The 24,739-nt window shown below is 42.1% G+C and overlaps 2 protein-coding genes across 2 annotated transcripts in view; both read left to right on the top strand.

Moving 5' to 3' along the window:
• The window catches only part of LOC134290955 (uncharacterized), a 30,387-nt gene extending 19,515 nt beyond the window's left edge, over positions 1 to 10,872 (top strand). Inside the window, exons 3-4 of the mRNA XM_062858188.1 lie at positions 8,857 to 9,310; positions 10,866 to 10,872. Of these exons, the coding sequence (XP_062714172.1) occupies positions 8,857 to 9,310; positions 10,866 to 10,872 (461 nt within the window). The remainder of the gene's footprint in view (positions 1 to 8,856; positions 9,311 to 10,865) is intronic.
• Positions 10,873 to 10,875: 3 nt separating this feature from the next.
• Positions 10,876 to 16,053, top strand: LOC134290954 (uncharacterized). The gene is made up of 2 exons (XM_062858187.1): positions 10,876 to 15,309; positions 16,033 to 16,053. The coding sequence occupies exons 1-2, from the start codon at positions 10,876 to 10,878 to the stop codon at positions 16,051 to 16,053; spliced, it is 4,455 nt and encodes a 1,484-aa protein (XP_062714171.1).
• Positions 16,054 to 24,739: the final 8,686 nt, after the last annotated feature.

The following is a 24,739-nucleotide window of genomic DNA, read 5'->3' as shown; positions in this document are numbered from 1 at the left end:
TTCAATTGTAACAATCAAAAATACAGCTTCCACTCGATAACTGGGCTTTGACGACAGTTCAGTTAGCGAGCGCCGCTCGATAACTGGACTGGGGTGCCGGAGCCGGAGGCTATTGTTATATTTTGTTTTGTTTATTGATTTGCAAAATGTGATTTATATTTGTATGCCATAAGAATACGTTATGAAAAATAATTAAAAAAAACCGTATTAGCACAGACAACCAGACGTATCACCTGGAACAAAGTACGATTGAAACCATCGTCACAAAAGTATTATCGCCCAATGCTAATTACGCTGTGTTTCGCTAACTCGTTGAGTAGATGGCGTCAAACAGAAGCAAAAACGATGCGAGCGCCATGAGCGAGAGATTTGCGAACTGCAAAATATTTGAATAGTAAAGACTAATTGCATCAGATATACTTACGAAAAGAGCAAAACATCGAGATATGCAAAAAAATAGTAGATCAATGGCAGTCGAATCATTTTTACATTATTGAAATGCTTCTTCATAAATTAGATGCTACGGATTTGTTAAGTTATTTTAAAAGAGTGCAAGATTTTTAACAAAAACCAGTCATCTAACTGTTAAGTAGTTTATAGAAGGCAATAATATACAAGTACAGAAATGTTTAACCTAATTAATGGCAAATTAAACTCAAAACTTTTCTGTATGTGTCAAAACAAATAATTTATACCTAATTGGAATTCGTTTGATAGCGTTATTTTCCAGTTTCATATTTTTTTAATAGTTATGCAATTTTCCGCACTCTCAAATCTTTAGGGTGTAATTTTATCAACAGAATAATTATACCGGAAAAACTGTGCTAACATTTCAAGAGGGAATAACTGCTTTTTGACAGAACACCTTCTGTTCACTAGCCTACTCGCATACAATCTGCAACCACTACTAGATAGAGAAAGCCAATCTCTTTCTGATAGAGATAATGGATTGTATGGGAGGAATGAAATACGATTCAAAGCTGTGAAGAAAGCTTTACTGCAAAAAGCAGTTACGTTCATGTGCAATATTTGTGCCCAAATGTTGTAAATTTCATTGGTCCAGAAACAGGTACCAACTTAATTAGGTTATTATTTGGATTCCGAAAACGTTATTTTAGATCAGTTGATTTTTACAATGTTTACCAGTACATGTCCAATACATGCTTTTTACTTAATTTTATCATGGTAAACTTTTTCCAACTAATATTGTTAAATCAATTGGATTCAAGGTAATGACGCTACTATCAAACAATTTAAGCAGGATAATTGACAATTTATAGTAAAAATACAGGGTGTTCACTTTGCCCTATCGGCCCATCATGCCCTGCTGCCATTATAGAATTTAGGTTATTTAGCCCTAAAAAATAGGTAAGGGCATCCCGTGCACCCCCAGCCTAGGTCCCAACTTTACGCCGATGGCAAGCAATATGCTTCGGGAGGATCTCAGACACTACTCACACTCTCAGCGAGGTCTGAGCATCCCGAGCACCACAACCCGGGTTGTAAGGCCAAAGTCTGCTCCTTTGAACAGTTTTTCAACATGAGAACGTCTGTCTGAAAACGATGTCTCTGGAGCGGACCTGGTGTGATGGTTAGAACACTTGACTATCACGCCGAGGACCTGGGATCAAATCCCACTCCCGACAAACTCGCAAAAAATGTGAGTTCTTCCTTCGGAAGGGAAGTAAAGAGTGGGTCCCGAGATGAACTAGCCTAGGGCTAAAAATCTCGTTAATACAGATAACAAAAAAAAAAAACGATGTCTCTTCGTCTGACCAATGGACAATCTATCCCGAAAAATCAGATCAGAAGACAGAATCAAATAGGAAGTGTTGCACTCAAAGCCACTCGGATTTTGGCGTGCAAATTTTCATGAAAACAAACCCAAATCCCACTTACCCATACCATCGACCTAAAATAAGGAAAGGATTAGTCAAAGGTAAATACAACAAACTGAATTCCTTCACTCACCCCGTCTGCCAGCTTCCAGGCCCTCACGGGAAGGGAATGGCATCCTCCGGCTCTGTGGATGATACGGCCATCAGAGCATATTTATATCCAAACTCCTCGATGTTTTCTGTTCCTGCTGGGGCATGTTCTCCATTTTCCCCTGCGTGGCAAACGCTTGCAGGTGCGTAGGATAGGAACACACAACAACGTCAACTCGATCGTCTTGGTAGCCCATCTAGGCTTTGATTGAACCTCTGTATCATTTCCGGCCTCTTCGTCGGCCCATGTTTTTGACAGATTCGCTCCCATGGTGTCAGGGCGGTTTCCTTCTCCGCTGCCGTGACCACGGCCAGGGTCCCAGGGGTGAAATTCAACCGCCGTCCTGGCGAAGGTGTGGTGGTGAATAAATTCGACCCTTTCTTCCAAACCCATTTCGAAAAGAACATCCGTATGTGCAGCTGTATGTACAATGGAAAAAGGCACCGATTGTCCAATCGATCACTACGGACCGAATCGACGCAGCACCATCACGACCACCATGGACGATAAATGATTCCGAGTAGCGTCTTCCGATCGGTTTAACCAGTTGGGGCCGGACTGTTTGGCCGCGGCTCTGCCGCAACCGAACTGGTGAACGCGTAGCTTATTCTCGTCGCCGTGAGGATGGTGTACCGCGGCTGCTGCCGGAAGATGCACACCAGAATCTGTGGATCGGAAAACGAGTGTTAGAGGTGAATATTTCACGGTAATCGATGTCCCCTACCTTTTTTAAGCTGCGAGATGAATTATTTTGGGTATCTACACTTTTCACGACTTATCTTGGGGCGCAAACTCGATTTTGTTGAACGAAATAGCCTTCAAAACACTTAAAACCCAAATTTATTAAAAATTTTGCGGATGTTTTGCTCATCGAGCCAACTGAACCGATGACGGTTTTGTTTACAAACTTTATTTTGTGCAGTGTGGTCAGACGCATGGAAAATCTAAACTACCTAATATTTGGGTCGATTTTACTCGCTCAAAATTTAGTATATCGAATAAACTCGTTTACCCAAAATTAGGTTGTTTTCCCTCTCTGGCTCACCGATGTTGTCAAAAACAGAGATGCATCTACCCAAAGGGGGTCCTTGACCCCAATAAGCCAATTTTGGGTAAATGTTGGTTTACTCAAAATTGAGTTGAATGAGGGGGGGGGGGGGGTCTTAGGTTGAATTTACCTACTCTTGAGTATATTTTTTAGCTGGGGGTACACGGAACCGCCAAACTACCCAAAATTGAGTTCTTTTGACGCAATCCCATAGTTCGGCCCAATAAGCCAAATTTGAGTAAATAGATTAAACTCACACTAGGTAAATTGCCTTCACCTCCAGCAAAAACATTTACTTAAGAGTAGGTAAATTCAACCCAAGACCCCCCCTCATTCAACCCAAATTTGAGTAAACCTGCATTTACCCAAAATTGGCTTATTGGGCTCAAGGACCCCCGTTGGGTAGATGCATCTCTGTTTGTTTTGGACAACATCGGTGAGGAAAAGAGGGAAAACAACCTAATTTTGGGTAACTAGTTTAATCGACATACTCAGCTTTGAGTAAAATCGACCCAAAAATTAGGTAGTTTGATTTCTCCGTGTAAATGCAATCTACCTACACGCAGAAAAATGGCGCTTGTTTCAAACAATGAGCCATTTTACGAGACGTTTCGGATCAGCTGATCGCTCATTTCATGAATGAAAATTTGACAGGAGGTTGCGCCCAAGCCCGTGAGTGTTAATATCAATATCAACACTGTTGTCGTTTCGTAAAATAGACTATAAAACGCATGGTTGATTTTCAAACTGAGAATTTACTTATTCCAAAGTTATATTTAATTGTTTTCATTTAGAGTTTATCGATAAAAACAACCGACTACCATCATTTCATATAATGTCAAAAATTTCATTTGTTTCAACAAAATAAAAACCATAAACATGGTCCGAAAGCACTCACACATCTATAAAATGCTTACCCCAACATCGCCACAACGAAGAAGGTGCAGCAAATCCATCACGCCATCTTCCAAGTGCAGCTTTGGCCGTGATGGATAACGCGCAGGTACTCACGACAGCATCCACAAAAAGTTGATCGGTTTCGCCTTTTTTGTCTTTTTGCCTTTCTCGAACACTAAGTGTACTGGAAAGGCTATATGTTCACTCCAAAAATGACTTTTTGATAGAAGGCCCGGAGGGTCAAGTCACATATACCAATCAACTCAGCTCGACGAATTGAGGTGATGTCTGTGTGTGTGTATGTATGTGTGTGTGTGTGTGTGTGTGTGTGTGTGTGAGTATGTGTGTGTACAAAAAAAACTCACATCACTTTTTGGCAGTAAACCTCAACCGATTTTAATGACCGACGGTTCATTCGACGCGGAATCTGGTCCCATTATTTCCTATTGAAAATGGTTCGAATCGGTTCAGCCGTTCCGGAGTTATGGCCATTTAGGTGTTCCGGGACGGTACCCCAGGAAGGGACCAGATATGAAAATGCTACAAAACCATGCATGCGACACAGCAGACCGCGGCTTTTTCGATAACCTGGCGGACGGTAAGCAGGAAAATAGTATCAGGCTATATCTGAACCGGAAGTGTTCCGGAATCGGTTCCGAATGTCCCGCCGGAAATGGCAAATTATAAAAGTGAGCCAAATCTATGCATGCGACACATCAAATAGCAGCTTTTTCGATAACCTGATGAACAGTGAGTAGGAAAATAGCCTTTGATCAAGCTAAGACTATCGGTAGTGTTCCAGAACCGGTTCCGGGTGCCTCGCCGGAAGTGGCCAAATATAAAATTGAACCAAACCCATGCATGCGACACATTAAATCGCGGCTCTTTGGATAACCTGATGAACGGTTAGCAATAAAATGAATTCAGACTATGTTTAGGAAAACCAGTAGTATTCCGGAACCGGTTCCGTGTGTCCCGCCGGAAGTGGTCAAATGTAGATGGGAACCAAACCCATGCGTGCAACACATTAAATAGCATCTTTTTCGATAACCTTAAGAATAATAAGCATGAGAATAGCCTTAGATCACAGCACAGACTACCGGTAGTGTTCCGAAACCGGTTCCGGGTGCCACGCCGGAAATGACCAAATATAAAAGTGAACCAAACCTTAGACCAAACCCATGCACGCGACACATCAAATAACGGATTTTTGGATAACTTAGTGAACGGTAAGCAGGAAAATAGCCTTAGATCACAGCGAGACTACCGAAAGTGCTTTGGAACCGGTTCCGGATGTCCCTCCGTAGTGGTCAAATATAAAAGTGAACCAAACCCATGCATGCGACACATCAAATCGCGGCTCTTTAGATAACCTGATGAACGGATAGCAAGAAAATGGTTTCAGACCATATTTGGTACAACCAGCATTATTCCGGAACCGGCTCCGGTTGTCCCGCTGGAAGTGATCAGATGCATATGAGAGCCAACCCCATGTGTGCGACACATTTAATCGCGGCTATTTTGAAAACCTGATGAACGGTTTACAAGAAAATAGTCTCAGATCACATTAGAGACTACCGGTAGTGTTCCAGAACCCGTTTTGTATGTTCCGCCAGAATGACCAAAATGGAAAATGAATCAAATCCATGCATGCACATCAATTTCCGGCTTTTCAGAAAACCTGTTGAACAGTTAGCAAGAAACTAGTCTCAGACCATAAGTATTTAAAACAATAGGTACAGTCTTGGAACGGGTTCCAGGTATCTCATAGGAAGTAGTGCAAACAGCGATAAATTTGTGTAAGAGAACAAAATCTTTACAAAACTGAAGTAGGCTCATCAAATCACACCTTGAACATGAATTTGAAATGTTGTAATCGCATCAACCTCGAACAAAATTTTCAATCCCCTTTTGCGTCTAAAATTACTGCGCAAAATTTTGATCCGACTGGTTGCTCCTCGCGCTCTGTGATATGGTTTAAATTTGAATTGGATTCAGTATGAAAAATTTGGAAATATGTGCCATCAATAAGTTTCCCAACGATGATGGCTTGAATAAAATCCTTGCTTTTATAAATGAAGTATTCAAAGGATTCAGGATGCTTACGTCGACGGAAAGATCATGAGTACATACGACGAGAAAGGCACTATCACCACTAGGTGGATTAATCCGGGTTTTTTTTTTAATTTTGGACAACTATCACTTTACAGTGTGCAAGACAAAATCGTGAATCACTTCTTTCATATCATGTTTTCAGAATTCAATATTTGGAAAACTAACTTTTTTTAAAATTGATTTCTCAAAGATAATTAAGTTGATTTCATCATATGAGTTTTAAAAATAAGAAGAAACTCAGATGCACAGGTAAAACAGTTCAGCCAAAAATTCTAAAGCGTTTGCAATAATTAAAGAATTCTTATGGAATGAAAATGACTACACAGAACTTGACCATAGCTTCAACTTTTTGCGGAAATGGCAAAGCAACACTTTTATTTATTTTGGAAAATTTTGCCAAACTGGGACACATGAAGAGACTGTAAAGACCTGCCAGGTGGTCCAGGTAGCCCCATTGATGAAACCGAGAATAACAAACTTATTCGAGTTCAGCGAGGTTGCGGCAGTACTGATGAAACAGTCCAGTTCGAAAAGGTCAAAGCTAGCTCTTCACATGGTAGTGTGAATCGGCAAACCTGCATGCCGCTTATCTGTTCCGAAGACCTTGTAATTATTCTGAAAAGAACTTAAATAATGTTCTTGAAATTAAAAACTTCGGACAAGTTATAGTAAAATCAAAAGCTAAGCTGAAGTTTAAGAATTCCGAAAACAATTTCAAAAACATGAAATTTTAAAAAGTGGTTTCAATTGATATTGTTGACTGTTTGTATAATTTGAAATGGATTTGAACTTAAATAATTGTAATGAATTAAAACTAAAAGCTTAATGAACTAAAACGTTAAACTGGGAACAAATAGGTTAAAATTTGGTAAACTGCCATACACTTTACTACCATATGTTGGACACTATATATACACGCAGCTACTGATAACATTGACAAAATGATAACACAACACAGAGACGTAACACGAACGAATAAATGTGTAGGTAGTTCTCAAGCCGAACCGGAGGCTGTAGAAGCTTAGGAAAATATTTGCCCCAGTCAGTAGCCAATATAGCTTTGAGCAATAAAGAGGTGCTTTTCTTTTTAAACTCGATCGCAATCAATAAACATTTTTGGAGGTGTGAATTTTGGACTGTTAATTCTAATAAAGTGCGTCGGTGCAATTTCGTCGTACCAAAGACCGTAAAAGTGTGCTGTATACCTAGTTTGGAAGAAACTCGGAATCGTGAAGAAAGTGTTGCAGTGAGTGGAATCGGATAATTGTATAGCTGGCCGTGATCTTCCAACCGGCGAACCCGGAGATTGATGAACATTTATTGGTGCCGTGACCAGGATTAGTGGTTGGAGAAGGCCAGTATAGCGCTTGGATTGGCATTGTTCTGATGAAGAAAAGGCTTCTTGGAGGACATCTTTGGTGTAACGGATCCGTAAATCGATCGCTTCCCAACGGACGGTTACTCTCTCTAACACAGCGTGACCCACCCATCCGATATCACATCATACTGCACATTTTATTGCGTGATAAATTGTAAACGCGCGACGTGTATCAGTTGCACCAGTTCTTGTCTATAATACAAGGCCTATATCATTAAGCCACAGGTGAGTGGTATTCCATCACATCTTGCAACACTTGTGGTGCTACTGAGACATTTCTTGTTTCATATCTGCGAGCTGGGGATGCGACATTTTCTGGACGGTGAATACACTGCTTTGAACGGATACGCACATTGCTGAGTCTATCGCACCGACAACGGAGGTTTTGCAAGGATAGAACAACCAATCTATATTGAAGAGAGCTGAGGATCGCTGTGGTGATTAAAAACTAGATTCAAGGCCTATTGTTGACAGGCCTCAGGTGAGTGCCTGTCCATATCCTTTATTGATTGCGGGTGGTGCTATATGGTACCCTATTGATCCTTTTTCGGTACACGTTATCATTGGCTACTGTGCGAGCATATTCGGTTGGTGGACGACACTGGGCAACGACGTTTTGCTCACATACGGAAGGTGAACGGAAATCAACTCGGATAGCTACAGGGAGGAGTGACGTCGTATGCTACGTGATGAAACATAGCGACATTATTCGGATTAGACTGGTCCAAAATCGGAGGTGATCTGCATACAAAAAAGGTCAGTCGAATCAAACCATTTCTATTAACGGGATTGCTGGATGAATTGGAGGCAGATTTTATAAAAATACAAGGCCTGTTGTAGACAGGTACAAGGTGAGTACCTGTCCAACTTATTACTATCCTATGGCCAGTGCTATCTTGGATTTTCTCTCCTTTCTTTTGGATTTTTGATAAATTGCGTGGAACTACGTGCATTGCGAGGAATTTTGTTGCAACTCAGTCTGCATTGCTGGTTGCTACTATCAACATCTTTCGATAAGCACCAATTCGAAGTACGACGACGATCATCCTAAGGCATACCATTACAAGGCAACGGGCGAAAGCTGCATTAATTGGAATACAAGGCCTAGTTGAGACAGGCCTCAGGTGAGTACCTGTCCAACTGCCTCACTTGGAGTTTTGCAGAGCTTCTTGGTTCGTTTCAATTTTCATTCTCGGTCGTCATCGTTCGTACTTCGATTTGCTGTGCTGGTAGTGGTTGTGGGAAATGACTGAAAAGAAAATTAAGGAAAAGGTCAAAAAGCGGGAGCGTATTGTCGCATCGTTACAGCGACATGCGCAATTTCTGGGCAGTTTCAACCCAGATATTCATACGGGGGAAGTTCAGTCAAGACTGGACAAGATTGAGGCAAAGTTTGAAGAGTTTGAGGAGGTTTAAGAAGAAATCGCAGAGCTGGACGCGGAAGGGATCTATGAGGAGGACTGCACCACGGCCTACGAGGAATTCGAGAAGCTGTACTATCGTTTACGGGCGGCTTTGCTGGCAAAACTACCAACGGAGGAGATTGCTGTTGAGCTGAACAACACGTTAGCTCGGAATGGTCAACATGTAGGGGCGCACACTGATGTTCGTCTGCCGCAGATTTCTCTACCGGAGTTCGACGGCGACTACAAGGGATGGCTGTCGTTCAAGTCAACGTACGTGTCGCTGATTCACGATTCTGGGGAGCTAAGCGACGTGCAGAAGTTCCATTACCTGAAGTCAGCGCTTAAAGGGGAAGCAGCCAAACTTATCGAATCGCTCACGCTTACCAACGATAACTATTCGATTGCTTGGAGCACGATTACGAAGCGGTATTCCAACGAGTACCTGTTGAAGAAGAGGCATTTGCAGGCACTGATGGAGTACTTTATTATTACTTTAGAGCTTTTAGTAGAACTTGTTACTTCAGACTCTAGTTTAATTTAAAAACACTTCACTAATACTTTACTTTTGCAAAAGAAAATAAAAAATGAATAACTCTTTTAAAGAAAAACTAGAAAGGACGAGCAAATTCCTTTTAATTCTACTACTGTGCTTATCTTCGGACAGATAGGCCTATTTCGTCTGTGACTTACAGACTTCTTCAGTGTCAAGTGCTCGACTGAAGAAAACCTCGCATTCGTTGTGGTATTTATACTAGGAGTGTATGTGTAGGTACGTGTGTGGGTAAAAGTGTAGGTATAAAAATGTAGGTACAAAATTGTAGGTACATATTTGTAAAAAAGGGGGTGTATCTGCCTGTTAGAAAACAGGGTGTCAATAAGATACCTAAAGCTAGGAAAATTCCTACCGATTTGGTAGGTAGTCAATTGGTGTTTGTTGTGTTATTTTTTTTTTTTTTTCCTGCCGATTTGGTAGGTAGTCAATTTGTGTTTTGTGTATTGTGTAATGTTTTGTGTGTGTTAGGTAAAAATTTAAACAGCCACGTGTACCCATTGCCCTGATCCTTGTTAAGTAGTTTTTTATTGTTTTGTTTGTAAATTTCTAAACTTTCTGCAACATCAAGTTTCCATGGGTTTGTAATGTGTCGTAAGAGTTTAATATTTGAAGTATTCATAAAATGTCCTTCATTGAAAATATGTTCAGCAACTTTAGATTTAAAATGATGAATGAGTCCCTTGTCTGTGTCTTTGTGTGCTTTTGATACTTCCGTTACACATAACGGAAGTATCAAAAGCACACAAAGACACAGACAAGGGACTCATTCATCATTTTAAATCTAAAGTTGCTGAACATATTTTCAATGAAGGACATTTTATGAATACTTCAAATATTAAACTCTTACGACACATTACAAACCCATGGAAACTTGATGTTGCAGAAAGTTTAGAAATTTACAAACAAAACAATAAAAAACTACTTAACAAGGATCAGGGCAATGGGTACACGTGGCTGTTTAAATTTTTACCTAACACACACAAAACATTACACAATACACAAAACACAAATTTGACTACCTACCAAATCGGCAGGAAAAAAAAAAAAAAAAAAAAAAAAAAAAATAACACAACAAACACCAATTGACTACCTACCAAATCGGTAGGAATTTTCCTAGCTTTAGGTATCTTATTGACACCCTGTTTTCTAACAGGCAGATACACCCCCTTTTTTACAAATATGTACCTACAATTTTGTACCTACATTTTTATACCTACACTTTTACCCACACACGTACCTACACATACACTCCTAGTATAAATACCACAACGAATGCGAGGTTTTCTTCAGTCGAGCACTTGACACTGAAGAAGTCTGTAAGTCACAGACGAAATAGGCCTATCTGTCCGAAGATAAGCACAGTAGTAGAATTAAAAGGAATTTGCTCGTCCTTTCTAGTTTTTCTTTAAAAGAGTTATTCATTTTTTATTTTCTTTTGCAAAAGTAAAGTATTAGTGAAGTGTTTTTAAATTAAACTAGAGTCTGACTGATGGAGTACCCGAAAGTGGAAAAGGAGTCGTCTGTGGCTCTTCATGCCCTGGTGGATGAATTCGAACAGCGGCTGAAGATTCTGAAGCAGTTGGGAGAGAAGACGGACGAGTGGGGTGCGATGATCGTTCATTGGATGTGCTCCAAGCTGGATACGCAGACACTTGAGCTCTGGGAAGACCACGCAGCATCAACGAAGGATCCGACATTCACGATCTTGGTAAACTTTCTCGAGAAGCGGACAAGGGTTCTGGAAGCGGTTTCATCGAACGTTGAATTGAAAGGCAGTTCTCAAATGATGGAAACCAAGCGGCAAAAGGTGATTGTGCATTCGGCTACAGATGGAGATATAAATGGTCCGGCCTGTTGTTGTTGTGGAGAGTCGCATTTCTTGGGGCGGTGTGGCAAATTTTCGAAAATGGCACTGAAGGAGAAGCTGCAGTTCGTCAATAGCAAGCGGCTTTGTAGCAATTGCTTGAAGTCAGGACATTGGGTACGCGATTGCTCATCGAAGTTCAGTTGTCGTGATTGTGGAAAGAAACATAATTCACTGATTCACCCAGGCTTTCCGTTGAGCAGCAGCGGTGTTAGAAGCAGCGAACATCCGGTGAGCAAACCGGAGAAGACACGGAACGAAAAATTTGTGGCAACCAACGTGGTGACTAACGAGGTGGAATCTGAGGACGAAGACGAACAAGGAGCGGTTGGGACATACAACGTAGGGACCAAGGGCGGCAAAATTTCAAACGTACTACTATCTACGGTTGTACTGGTTATTCGGGACCAGCACGGAGGCAAACAGATGGCTAGAGCATTGCTAGACAACGGTTCGCAAGCTAACATCATGAGCGAGCGATTATGTCAGATGCTGAGCCTAAAGAGACGGACGATAAACGTGCCAATTAGCGGTGTCGGAGAAGCGGAAACGCGAGCGAGATTTCTGGTAAACACAACAGTGAGTTCACGGGTCCAGAACTTTGCAGTGGGGATGGAATTTTTGGTACTTCAGAAGGTAACGTCGGAGTTGCCGTCAGCGCACATACCAGTGGAGCACTGGAAAATTCCAAAGGATATACAACTAGCCGATCCGAACTTCAACATCAGTAATCGGATTGATCTTTTGATTGGAGCTGAGCACTTCTACCGGTTCTTGTTCGAGAGAGATACAAAACGGATCATGTTGGGTCCGGGACTGCCTACGCTGATCAACTCGGTATTCGGTTGGATAGTTACAGGGAAAGTTTCTGAAACATCGAGTAAAGCAGTTAGCTGTTGCGTTGCGGCGGCTCCAGACAATCTGGAAGCCCAGCTGCACAGGTTTTGGGAGGTCGAAAGCAATGAGGATCGGCCTGCTTGGTCGAGGGAGGAACAAGACTGCGAGGATCATTTTCAGCGGACGTTCAGTCGCACGAAGGAAGGTCGGTACGTCGTACGTTTACCTAAGCACGTGAATTTCGACCAGATGCTAGGTGAATCCCGTACGATGGCTCTATCAAGATTCAAGAGATTAGAGCAGCAACTAGGATGGAACACAGAAAAGCGCATGCAATACAACGCATTCATGCAAGAATATTTAGATCTTGGACACATGAAGGAAATCAGCGAAGCGGAGTCTTTGCAGGAGACATCAGTTTCCAACACCAGGAAGGCCTACTACTTGCCGCATTACGCGGTTTTGAAGGAATCCAGCACCACAACCAAAGTTCGTGTTGTTTTCGATGGGTCGGCCAGAACGGACAGCGGTTATTCCTTGAACGACGCTCTTCTAAAGGGTCCGGTTATTCAGGACGAACTTCTCAGCTTGCTTTTACGGTTTCGAAAGCATGAAGTGGCACTAGTTGGGGACATTGAAAAGATGTACCGGCAAGTGCAGGTACACGAAGAAGACATCAGTTTACAGCGCATTTTCTTCCGATTTTCTGCGGACGAACCCATAAAGGTGTACCAACTATCAACGGTGACCTATGGATTGACGCCTTCATCATTCTTGGCGATTCGCGCCTTACATCAACTAGCGGCAGATGAAGGAACCTTATACGCAGACGCAGCTGAAGCGATAGTCGACGACTTCTACGTTGATGACTACATCGGTGGAGCAGCCAGCGTAGACGAAGCCATCCAGCTCCAACAAAATCTGGATACACTGATGAAAAAAGGTGGTTTTGCTTTACGCAAATGGTGTTCCAATCGGCCAGAAGTTCTGGCAGGAATCCCGGCCGATCAACTTGGAACCAATCTATCAATTTCCTTCGAGATAAGCCCAGACGAACAGGTGAAAACCTTGGGAATCACCTGGGAACCCGGGACAGATCAATTGCGTTTTTTCTATGACATAATAGAAAGCGAGCAAACTTGGACGAGACGAAGCATCTTATCATCGATAGCCAAGCTGTTCGACTCGCTAGGACTGATATCCCCGGTGATCGTGGCAGCGAAAATGTTGACGCAAGAACTCGCTTTGCTCCACACAGGATGGGATGCACCTGTTCCCGCCCACATTGAAGAGAAGTGGAAGGCGTTCCACTCACAACTGTACAAAATTTCGGAAATGCGAGTCAACCGGTTTGCGTTAGTTTCCAATTGGGTTGAAATCCAATTTCACTGCTTCGCTGATGCTTCTACCCTAGCATATGGTGCGTGCTTATACGTGCGGACAACGGATGCAGTGGGAAACGTGCGGATTGAACTACTCTCTTCGAAATCTCGCGTTGCGCCACTCAAGAAATTGCGCCGCAAGGAAGCGGCGTTGTTACACTCAAAAGTGACTAAAGCTTTCTCAATGCAAAATGTACGGTCCTTCTTTTGGTCCGACAGTACGATTGTACTTCATTGGCTACGATCTCCGCCAAATACTTGGCAAACCTTCGTGGCAAACAGAGTCTCGACGATTCAAACTACCACGTACCCCCATTCTTGGCGTCATGTTGCCGGAAAACAGAATCCTGCTGATTTAGTATCGCGAGGAATGTCGGTCGACGAATTTTTGAATAGTCAGCTGTGGAAAGAAGGACCCCCATGGCTGCGTAACGACGAAGATGGATGGCCCAGTCCTGGTGAAGAATGCACTATCTCCGAAGAACAACTAGAAATTCGAAAGACTGTTCACGCAATCAGGGTTGCGGAACCCCCCAACGAAATGTTCAGCCTACGTTCCTCATTGCATTCTTTACTTCGCGTTGTCGCTAACTGTCTTCGATTTGTGCACAACTGTCGCAACCCGAATGATAGGAGGTCCTCTATTGCTTTGACTCCAGAGGAAATACAGTCGGCGAAGATGACACTAACGCGCATAGCCCAGAACGAACGATTTCCAGAAGAGCTGAAAGCCCTGAAACGACAACAACGAATCAACAACAGATCAAGCCTGAAGAGACTTTTTCCCTTCCTGGACAACGATGGAGTCCTCAGAGTTGGAGGACGTTTACGCTTTTCAAACGAAAGCTACACAGTAAAACATCCAGCTGTATTGCCAAGTAATCATCCATTTACGGATCTCGTCGTACAGTTCTTTCATTCTCAGAACTTCCACAGTGGTCCGCAGCTCACATTGGCCGAAACGCGACAGGAATTCTGGCCCATACACGGTAAACGTGTCGTCAACGCTGTGTTGCGCAAATGCGTTCGATGCTTCCGAACGAACCCTACGCCTATCCAACAGCCCATGGGACAACTACCGGCTGGTCGCGTTCGCCCGGGACGACCATTCCTGATCACTGGTGTTGATTATTGCGGGCCATTCTATTTGAAGCCTCTACGACGAAATGTAGCTTCCCCGAAGGTGTATATTGCGGTGTTCGTCTGCTTTTCGACAAAAGCAATGCACCTTGGGTTGTCCACCGATTTGTCTACTGCAAGCTTCATCTCCGTCTTGCGGAGATTCATCGGCCATCGAGGAATCCCGGCTGAAATACATTCGGACAACGCTAAAAACTTTTCTGGAGCACGCAACGAACTAAAAGCGCTATACTATTTGCTCAATGATCCGGCCAACAACTTCACCATAACGAAGGAACTCTCTCAGCAAGGTATTAAATGGCAGTTCATTCCTCCACGCGCTCCCAACTTTGGCGGGTTATGGGAGGCCGCCGTACGCTCCGTAAAGACTGCGCTGAAGAAAGAGATTGGCCTGCAACAGCTGAGCTACGATGATTTTACCACGCTTCTGGTACAGATCACCGCTACGTTGAACTCCAGACCTCTGTCTTCTCTAACAGATGACCCCACGGAATTTGAAGCCCTCACTCCCGCGCATTTCCTGATTGGCTCAGCCATGAAAGCCCTCCCTGAGCCCGACCTAGTAAACATTCCCACAAACCGTCTTGACCACTACCAGCAAACCCAGCAAATGTTCCAGCGCTTTTGGCAACGATGGAGCAAGCTATACCTCACACAGCTGCAAGTTACAACGAACAACCTGCCGGCGACTCCCATCCAAGTTGGAAATATCGTTGTATTGCGGAGATTCCACCTGCTTAGACTCCTGCGCGAAAATTAGTTGCGTGGATTTTTCTTGCGTGGGCCCACAGATATAAAACCAGACCGCGTCAAGGTGAATATTTTAGGTTGTGTTGTTAGGTACACATTTGGTGATAGTTTTGCTTTGTAAACAAACATTTATAACGCACCTACGCTGAAAATGAGCCTAATCATTTATTTGCGTCGGAATCTATAAATCTTCACAACGGGCAATACTGCGAGAAGACAACCTGCCACCGCTTTGCTGGCCACTGGCGCGGATCATCGGTTTGCATCCCGGCTTAGACGGAGTCGTGCGAGTCGTGACGGTAAAGACTGCGACAGGAGTATACAAGCGGGCAGTCAACCGTATCTGTCCACTGCCTACTGAAGAAGTTAGTCGACGAACAACACGGTCATCATCAACGATATCGGATTAGAAATTATAAATGTAAATAATTTAAATGAAATTTTGATGCTAGTTCAAGGGGGCCGGTAATGTTGACTGTTTGTATAATTTGAAATGGATTTGAACTTAAATAATTGTAATGAATTAAAACTAAAAGCTTAATGAACTAAAACGTTAAACTGGGAACAAATAGGTTAAAATTTGGTAAACTGTCATACACTTTACTACCATATGTTGGACACTATATATACACGCAGCTACTGATAACATTGACAAAATGATAACACAACACAGAGACGTAACACGAACGAATAAATGTGTAGGTAGTTCTCAAGCCGAACCGGAGGCTGTAGAAGCTTAGGAAAATATTTGCCCCAGTCAGTAGCCAATATAGCTTTGAGCAATAAAGAGGTGCTTTTCTTTTTAAACTCGATCGCAATCAATAAACATTTTTGGAGGTGTGAATTTTGGACTGTTAATTCTAATAAAGTGCGTCGGTGCAATTTCGTCGTACCAAAGACCGTAAAAGTGTGCTGTATACCTAGTTTGGAAGAAACTCGGAATCGTGAAGAAAGTGTTGCAGTGAGTGGAATCGGATAATTGTATAGCTGGCCGTGATCTTCCAACCGGCGAACCCGGAGATTGATGAACAGATATGTTTGATACCAGAAAACCTATGAAACAATCGAAGAGTTAGGAAAGATTTAAAAAAATGTGAGCGACACTAGTATTACTAATAAAAAGGTGCTCCGCAATACAAATAAAGAGTTTGTTTTTTTTTGTTTCGTCACAAAAGCCAAAATCCTGCGGCGCACCTGGGAAAGGTTCACGGCGCACCAGGGCGCCGCGGCGCACAGTTTGGGAAGCACTGAGCTAAACGATCAGCTGCTCGCAGCTGTGGCGGTTTCATCGTTGTCTCTCTCAGTACTCTCTGCAGCAGCCGGAGCATGTCGGGAATGCGTGCATTATGGTATTTCAACAAGCTGAGATAGCCGAGAGAGCTCGGGCGTGCTACTCACACCCCAAGGATCTGAGTTCAATTCTCGCTCGGAGCTCAATTTTTCTTCATATTTTCTATAGATATCTGCAATGTAATTTTAAGATCGCACAAAAATTTCCATCATATATGACGGGGTCCTTTTGTTACATTCGATCCGTCATAAATTTACAGGTTTTTTTTTTCGAACTGTGTAGTACAGTTTTGACAACCCTGAAAAGTTAATAAAAATATCAAGTAGACTTCAGATTGGTCCATTTATCACGGTTAAATATGCAATTTTACTCAATATAGACGATATGGCTACTGTGAGTGTAGACCTGAAGTTCTGAACTCGTAGGTAGTTTGGCTGATCTGGAATATCCATATAGTGTCTTCAAATGACATTTGAGATTTCAAGAGCATACCAGCAGATTATTCAACGCTATTATTTATGACAAGAAGACATAGTTATTCATGTAGATTTGAAGAACTTTACTGCAAGACAGTTTGGAACACCTAGAATATCCCAGTATATAAAACGTCTGTTGATATTCTTGACGATTATTAAAGAATACACATGAACGTAACCCATATCCAAATTCAGCTTTTAGAACAACTGGTATATCAAATATTTCGTATGTCCAATCTTCATAGTGTTCAGGATGTTCTAGGTTTTCAGTCTTCACTGACATATACAAATATTCTAATTTTTCCTCAATAAAGGACTCAATTTGCAACAAATTTGCCGAAGACAGCATTCTGTTTTATTGAATGTGTGAAATTATACAGCGGTTTCTATGTTGTGGTCATATCCCAAGTAACCAAAAGTTCTGCTTCCCATGACAAAATGTACTTTCAAGTTCCGCGAAGTTCAGCTAAAGTTCCAAATGGAACTTTCTGGCTGCTTAAGAGGCTAACGATGAGCCTTGCTGGAACTTCGGTCACAAGTGCCGGCAAGGCTCATTGTTAGCCTCTTAAGCAGCCAGAAAGTTCCATTCGGAACTTTATCTGAACTACGCTGAACTTTAAAGCTGTTTAAGATGCTACTCGGAACTTTGTCGGAACTTTCAAGTTCATAGAAGTTCAGTTCAGTAGCATTGTGTTTCAATGAAGATTAAATTTATTTCTTTTACAGAAAACAACTGATTAGGCATACACGAATAAAAGACAAATATGAACTTATCAAATCCTGATCAAATCAATGAATACCAGGCTTGAGCAAAAAAAAAAATTGCCGCCCATCGGATTCGAACCGATAGTCGCTGCGTGAGAACCCTACGCTCTACCACAGTACTGTTGTTGCGATTGAGTGAACAGCGGCTAAAGTCTGACTTGAATCGATTTTCTGTCGGCAGCTTGTTTAGTGAAGTTAGCTTGACTTTGTCAAGTGTCTTCAGCAACGCAGCGGTAAGACGGCAGGCTATCACGCAGGAGGATCCAGTTCAAATCTACATAGCAACGACATGTGTGAAAATATATAATTATCAGAAGCAATTTCCACACCACAAACCCACCAACAGGGTTGTGATTCTGGAAAACACATTTTTGTTTCTGCATGAATTTTGTCAAAGTTCTGTCAGAAGCTGCTTAGAAGGCTATCCAGCATGCTTATGTGAACTTTCAAGTTCGAAAAATTACTTTAAAATGAAGCTGCTTAGAAAGCTAATGAGCAACCTCGAACGAGCTGCTTAGCTTATGAAGTACCCTTTTACCTGAACTTTTGGTTACTTGGGATATGACCCCTCCGGCTCCAAAGGGTTAAGGGGAGTTTCAATGCATCTCAGGGTCGTTTCAAGAGGTGTCAAGAGGTTTCCAAGGAGTTTTCAGAGAATTGATGAAATCTGTGCATTAAAGAGATTTTTTGAAGGGGGGTTGCTTGGGGTTTTCGAGGGCATTTTTTCCTCCCTGCTATTGGAGAAAATGAGGCCACTCCGAAAGCACCTAAAACGCCTCCGAAAGCCTACAAAACTCTTACGTAACGTTTTTCAAACTCGCCGAAAATTCTTTGAATTTTCCTTAAATGCTTCAGAAATCCCTCCAAAGCTCCTTCGAACCCCATGAAATGCATCCCTCCGAAATGCAGCGTCCATTTATAACGTAAAGCTAAAATCGTCATTTTATGACCGCCCCCTCCCCACCGTAACTCTTTTTTTGTATGAAAATCCTAAAATTTTTGTATGAATCGTAAAGCTCGGCCATACGATCCCATAACGTAATTTGTGGACGGCGCACGCGATGTCTGAACCAACAGATTATTAAAATTGTATGTACATCGGGTTTCTTTCCATAAAACATCAGTATTCAAGCTATATTTTCATTTGCAGAAGGTTTCAAAATATTCTATCGGGGAAATTTTGATTTTTCCATCTTTTTGACCGTTTTTCATACAAATTTGCTTGAAATCCTCATTTTTGGTCAATTTCTCTCCCATACAAAATGTATGGAAAAAATTTCACCGATAGAATATTTTAAAACCTTCTGCAAATGAAAATATAGCTTGAATACTGATGTTTTATGGAAAGAAACCCGATGTAGGGTATCGGGATGCTTCGTTGGCATAGTCCCCTCGTTCGGCCTATCTTAACGTTAACCAAAAACTCAAACAAACACGCCGAACTGGATATCGGAAAAGCTTTGCGCCAAACACCTGTAACATTTCGTTTCAATTTTAGCACTTTGGAGTATTAAAATTGTATGAAAATGTCACTTTTGTCGGGGCCCGTGGTGCAGTGGTCCACACGTTCGCTTTATAAGCGGATGGTCATGGGTTCGAACCCAGCCCCGGCACTTGCAATTTTTCGTCAGCTACTCTTCCCCCCGAGAGCAGCTGGCACCTGACCCTCTTCGGAGCATATAGCTCCAACGGACCCGGAATTTGGATATCGGCGAACCGCAACTCATAATGGACCCCCAATCGGACTGGAAAAGGAACAGCAGCCACACATCAGCATCATCGTGCTCATCATTCTACCATGGACAGGGTAGACGAATGAAAGAAGCACAAAAGCAATCAGTTCAATACAGTAGAATAGAATAGACTACATTTAGGCGCTGTGCAAAGTGGAAGTGCAGCGTCCAATTGGAATCGCTCACGTAGTACCCTAGTGGACAAAAGAGCTGTAAATTAGGTTAAGTGATTAAGAATAAAAAAAAAAAGAAAATGTCACTTTGTTTAGCTTTTGTAGACGCCATGATTCTTCGGCTTAGTGGGTAGTCTATACACATGATCATAAATGGCATGATTCTGGAATATTTCGAATTGCTTTTTCAATAACTGAACATTTGATGCGACGGTCAAAGATGCTATTTTGAATTTGTATGTTTGTTTTTAACGAATAATAACAATTTTACAAATTACATGTGGGCCGAATATTGAGGACATTTTTTTCACTATGTACCCAAATCTTGGCCCATCAGTAAAGTGACGTCAAAAACACCGATAAAGTGACGCCAACAACATTGCTTGCGTAAGAACCAGAAAGAACGAACAGAAAGATAGATTTTGTGTGCGGTGACTGTAAAAATATAACATAATAATCGGGTTGCATTGTTTTCGTTACTAAAAAAGAAAGATCTTTAGTTTAAGTGATTTATTTATAGTTTTTTAAAAATTTGGCTCCGAAAATGTAATTTGAAAGTATGATTGGTGAACAAACAGAGTTAATACCTCAGCAGAAATATTGAAAAAATGAGATAATAAGTGGTTCTAGTGCATGGAAAGCAATAGGCCAACGTTGTATCCACTAATAGGCCGATTTATGTACCATAGACCAACATTGCATACCATCACATCGAATCTTTTCAACTTAGTTAAGTAAATTCTTGAATATTTACGTTAGTATACTTCCAATTGGTGAAACATGCATTGCCTAGAGTGCGTAATAGGGTCAACATATTATTTCTAGTGCTATTAATTCATGAGTTAAGGTCAAAATTGTCAAGGCGGTTTGCAAATTAGGCCAAGGAATGATCCATATACCCTACATTCAATTTCTATAATCTGCTAGTTCAGACATAGCGTGCGGCGTCAAACTGCTGAAAACGCATCAGCAACGCCTCACTACCGTGGCGTCGGCGAGTATCAAGGTGAGTTTCGAATGCGTAGTCCATAAATTCAAATTGTACATAATAGATCAGTTCTTTGAATTGGGGAATTTACATCGCCAGATCATGGGGCTGGACCGGCTGGACATGGGCCCAAGGAAGTTTCCCGGAGTTTCAATGGAGGGGCTTCCAGGGGTGTTTTTGGTGGATCTTAGAGCATTCAGCGTCGCACCTGAATTTTCTTGAATCCCTCCGAGACTCTCTGAAACGCCCATGAAACTCTCTGAGGCACCCTGAATCCTCCTGAATCCCCTTGTGAGCCCCTTAAGCGCCCTGAACTGAACACTACTGAACTACTCTAAAATGCTCCTCGTGTGTTCCTTATGTTAGGGGCGGCTGATGAACATCTGAGAGCTGTTGAAAGACTATAAGCTACACTGTGTAAAATAATCCGGAAAGGGGTTGATGGCCCGCCGGGCCTTAAAATTCACCGTAAAAGAATTTCAATGAGAAATCAGGAACAGAATGCATAATACGAACCGAGGCCAATGGCAACGACGGACATAGCCGAAAGCATTATCATAGGAACGCAGTCGATGGATCGAATTGTTCATCAAAGAATTCAGAGCAATTTCGGAGGAGAAAAACGCAGTGTGGGTGGTATTGCTGCAGCGTGGGGTCTCCAGTTAGCCTAGTGATTAAGACTATGGATCGCCAATCCGGAGACGGCGGGTTCGATTCCCGTTCCAGTCGGGAAAACTTTCTGGACTCCCTGGGCATAGAGTATCATTGTACTTGCCTCACATTACACAAATTCATGCAATGGCAGGCAAAGGAAGCCCTTCAAATAATAAAAGTGCTCAAAGAAGTTGAAGCGAGGCAGGCCAAGTCCCAGTGGGGACGTAGAGTCATAAAGAAGAAGAAGAAGAAGAAAAGAAGAAGGAGAAGAATAAGAAGAAGAAGATGAAGCGTGTGACGTCACAAACGCGGAACAAGAGAGCCGCTTCTTTCGGGAGAATAAAAAAGAAGCGGATTGTGAGGAAATGGGTCTGCTTTGCCGTTCCCAATAAACATGGAAATTCTACTAGAAGTTCAACGTGTCTCAGCTTAAATAGTACTGTGTGTCGAATCATGCAGGAATGAGAACGAGATACTTTTGACGGACGGACGTGAAGTGATTGAAAGGTGGAAGCAGCATTTGGATTAGCACTTGAATGGCGCGGAGAACGTAGGCACGGGTGTCCAAAGCAACGGAGGAAGCAGAGGGCGGAAATAACCGACTCTCACGCTGAGGGAAAATAAGAATTCTTACGATTTAAACGGCTACGCAGTCTTTTAATTTGGGAAAACGAGGTTTATTATTTGCCCGACGTTTCGACACTGGGGTTTTGTGTCAAAACGTCGGGCAAATAATATAAACCTCGTTTTCCCAAATTAAAAGACTGCGTAGACGTTTAAATCGTAGATTAAAATCCTCAGTCGATCCTCCAGAAGATTAAGAATTCCATTCATAAGCTCAAAACCAACATAGCAGCTGATAAAGTTTGTATCAAAGCTGAACTCATCAAGATGGGTTCGGAAATATTGGTGACTTGCCTGTACCGGTAATCAGGATGGAGGGATCAGAGACTAGCGGAGGAGTGGAAGTAATGGGTAATCTGTTCTATACACAAGAAATGCGACCATTTGGAATGTGAGAACTTCATAGCCATCGCCATTGCGAATGCCGCCTATAAAGTATTATTCCAGATCATCTTTCGTCGTCTGTTACCAAAAACGAATGAGTTCGAGAGAAGTTATTAAGCTGGCTTTAACGAAGGCTAGTCAACAATGGGTTATATCTTCACCGTACGGCAAATTCTTTGGAAATGCCGTGGACATTGAGTCCCAACGCATCACCTGTTCATCGACTTCAATGCGGTATACGACAGTATACCTAGACCGCACAGATCTATGAAAAATTATTGAAAAAACAGTTTTCTTGGATTAACCGCTTGAAAACGATTTTTACAAAATCCTGTCAAATTGTCTGCTTTGAGGACGACATGGATATTATCGCCAGGATATTTGGAACGGTAGCGGTACACTAGGCCGTCCCTTATTTTGCACAAATTGGAAATGTTATAAGTTTGTTTTTTTTTTGGAAAATGATCGTTTTAGCTCAGAAATGATCCTGTCAAAATTTGAAGTTCGTATCTCAAGGCTTAGTGGTCCCTAGAGGGGTCTAAAGTTGTCAAAAATTGTTCCAAAAACGAACATTTCCATTTTTGCAAAATAAGGCACGGTCTAGTGTACACCACCCGAACGTCAAACAACAAAGGTCGTACTGATCGTGAATGCGCCCAAAACAAAGTACATGCTAGTAGAACACGACGTTGTGAAATTTATTATTAAACCTTCAAGACGAATTACGATCTACATTTGCTTTCCCAAAATTTAGAATTCAATAGTCAACCTAAACCGTTTGTACTGCGAAAACCGCAGGCCGTATCTGGTAGGAAATGGTAAAGGAACTTCATCAGACTCGGATCAAAACTTTTACTCAGCAATGATTTAGTTTTCACGCCATCCGACCGAATTCCCTTAATCCCCTCAGACAAAACTGAACAGACCGATACGCAAGTCGAGCGGAACAACATCATCATCAGTTAAAGCCTCAAGCGGACCCCACAAAGCAAAGAAGAACCCCCTCAGAACCGCGCGCAAAACTTTCAATCAGAGCTGGTTAACCACGCTGGCCAGGTGAAATAAATTGTATGCCAAAAGTTTTCTTTTCCAACTTTCGGCCCCAACGCCAATGCCCTGGACCGCCCCGGTTGCAAAATTTGAAGGCGCTCATATCTACTTCTGTTTGACACGCCGCGCCGTTCCGCTTCCCATCCACTTCCGGCTCTTGCACTCTATCTGCTCGGTTCCGAAAGTCGGCGTTGCCCAAAAGGAAAGCTACTATGTTTAGTAACGCAAATATGAGAAACTTTAGGCAGCCGGCATGTTCTTTTGTGCGGTTTTGGATTCGGTCCGGTGAGAATTGGAACTTTAGCTCATCATCCTTCGGTGCGAACTATGAAGGTCCACATAGCCACAACCTAGCCTTTCCTACCTACCTACTTTACTGCTGTATGAATAAGGACCACTTGAGGTGCTAAATTGTGGGAAACGAAATGGATGTGTTTTTTTTTTTTCAACGGACGTTGATCGAGAGTGATGGCCATCTGAAAGTTTGTCGTTCCTTAATCTGGAAATGCTGACCGGCGGAAAATTATTCATGCGTTATGAATGAATTTAATGTTCAGAGGAAAATAAATCTTGACGCAAAACAATTCTTTGGGTCTGGCCAAAATCAATCATTGATTCAATTTATATAGTTAAACATCTTCACATTGATAAGACTGAGTGATTTTTTCTGGGATCCCTTTTTAGGATTAATCAAAAACTCCTCTAGGGATTCTTTCCACGATTCCACCCACGCTATGTCCAAAGGGAAATATTATGAAAATCGAATGTACCTCAAATGTTATTCCGTAGGATCGTAGCTTTGGACCTCCAGTTTCAGAATCTGTGCGGTTTAAAATATTTCATCTTGGGCTTTTTTTATATTTTTGATTTTTTTCCTATTTCCCCATACAAATATCCAAAAAAGTCATTTTAAGGTCAAATTCGTCCCATATAAAAATGTATGGGAAAAAAAACCCAAGATGGATTATTTTAAACCACACATTTTCTGAATCTAGTGGTCCAAAAATATGATTCTAGCGAATAAATTTTGAGGTACATTCACTTTTCATAATACTTCCCTTTGGACATAGCGTGGGATTCATCGATTCATCGGATTCATCGATTGATTTCTCATGTTTTTTTGGATTACTCTTGAATTTCCATGGATTCCTCCAGAGATGCCCCTTGGGCTTTTTTGAAAGATTCTTTACGGCACTCCTCCATTGATCCTTCTTGGGTTTCCTTTAGGGGTTTCGACTGGGA

This window comes from Aedes albopictus, chromosome 3 (assembly GCF_035046485.1).
Source record: "Aedes albopictus strain Foshan chromosome 3, AalbF5, whole genome shotgun sequence".
NCBI lineage: Eukaryota > Metazoa > Arthropoda > Insecta > Diptera > Culicidae > Aedes > Aedes albopictus.
The sequence above is the reverse complement of the archived record's forward strand: the minus strand, read 5'-3'. Positions and strand labels throughout refer to the sequence as shown.

Bases quoted from the DNA above. Each gene is read 5' to 3' on its own strand.
- LOC134290954 (XM_062858187.1), top strand. From the start codon at position 10,876: ATGGAGTACCCGAAAGTGGAAAAGGAGTCGTCTGTGGCTCTTCATGCC. The intron at 15,310-16,032 runs GTTGGAAATATC...AACACAACACAG, and splicing joins TGCCGGCGACTCCCATCCAA to AGACGTAACACGAACGAATA.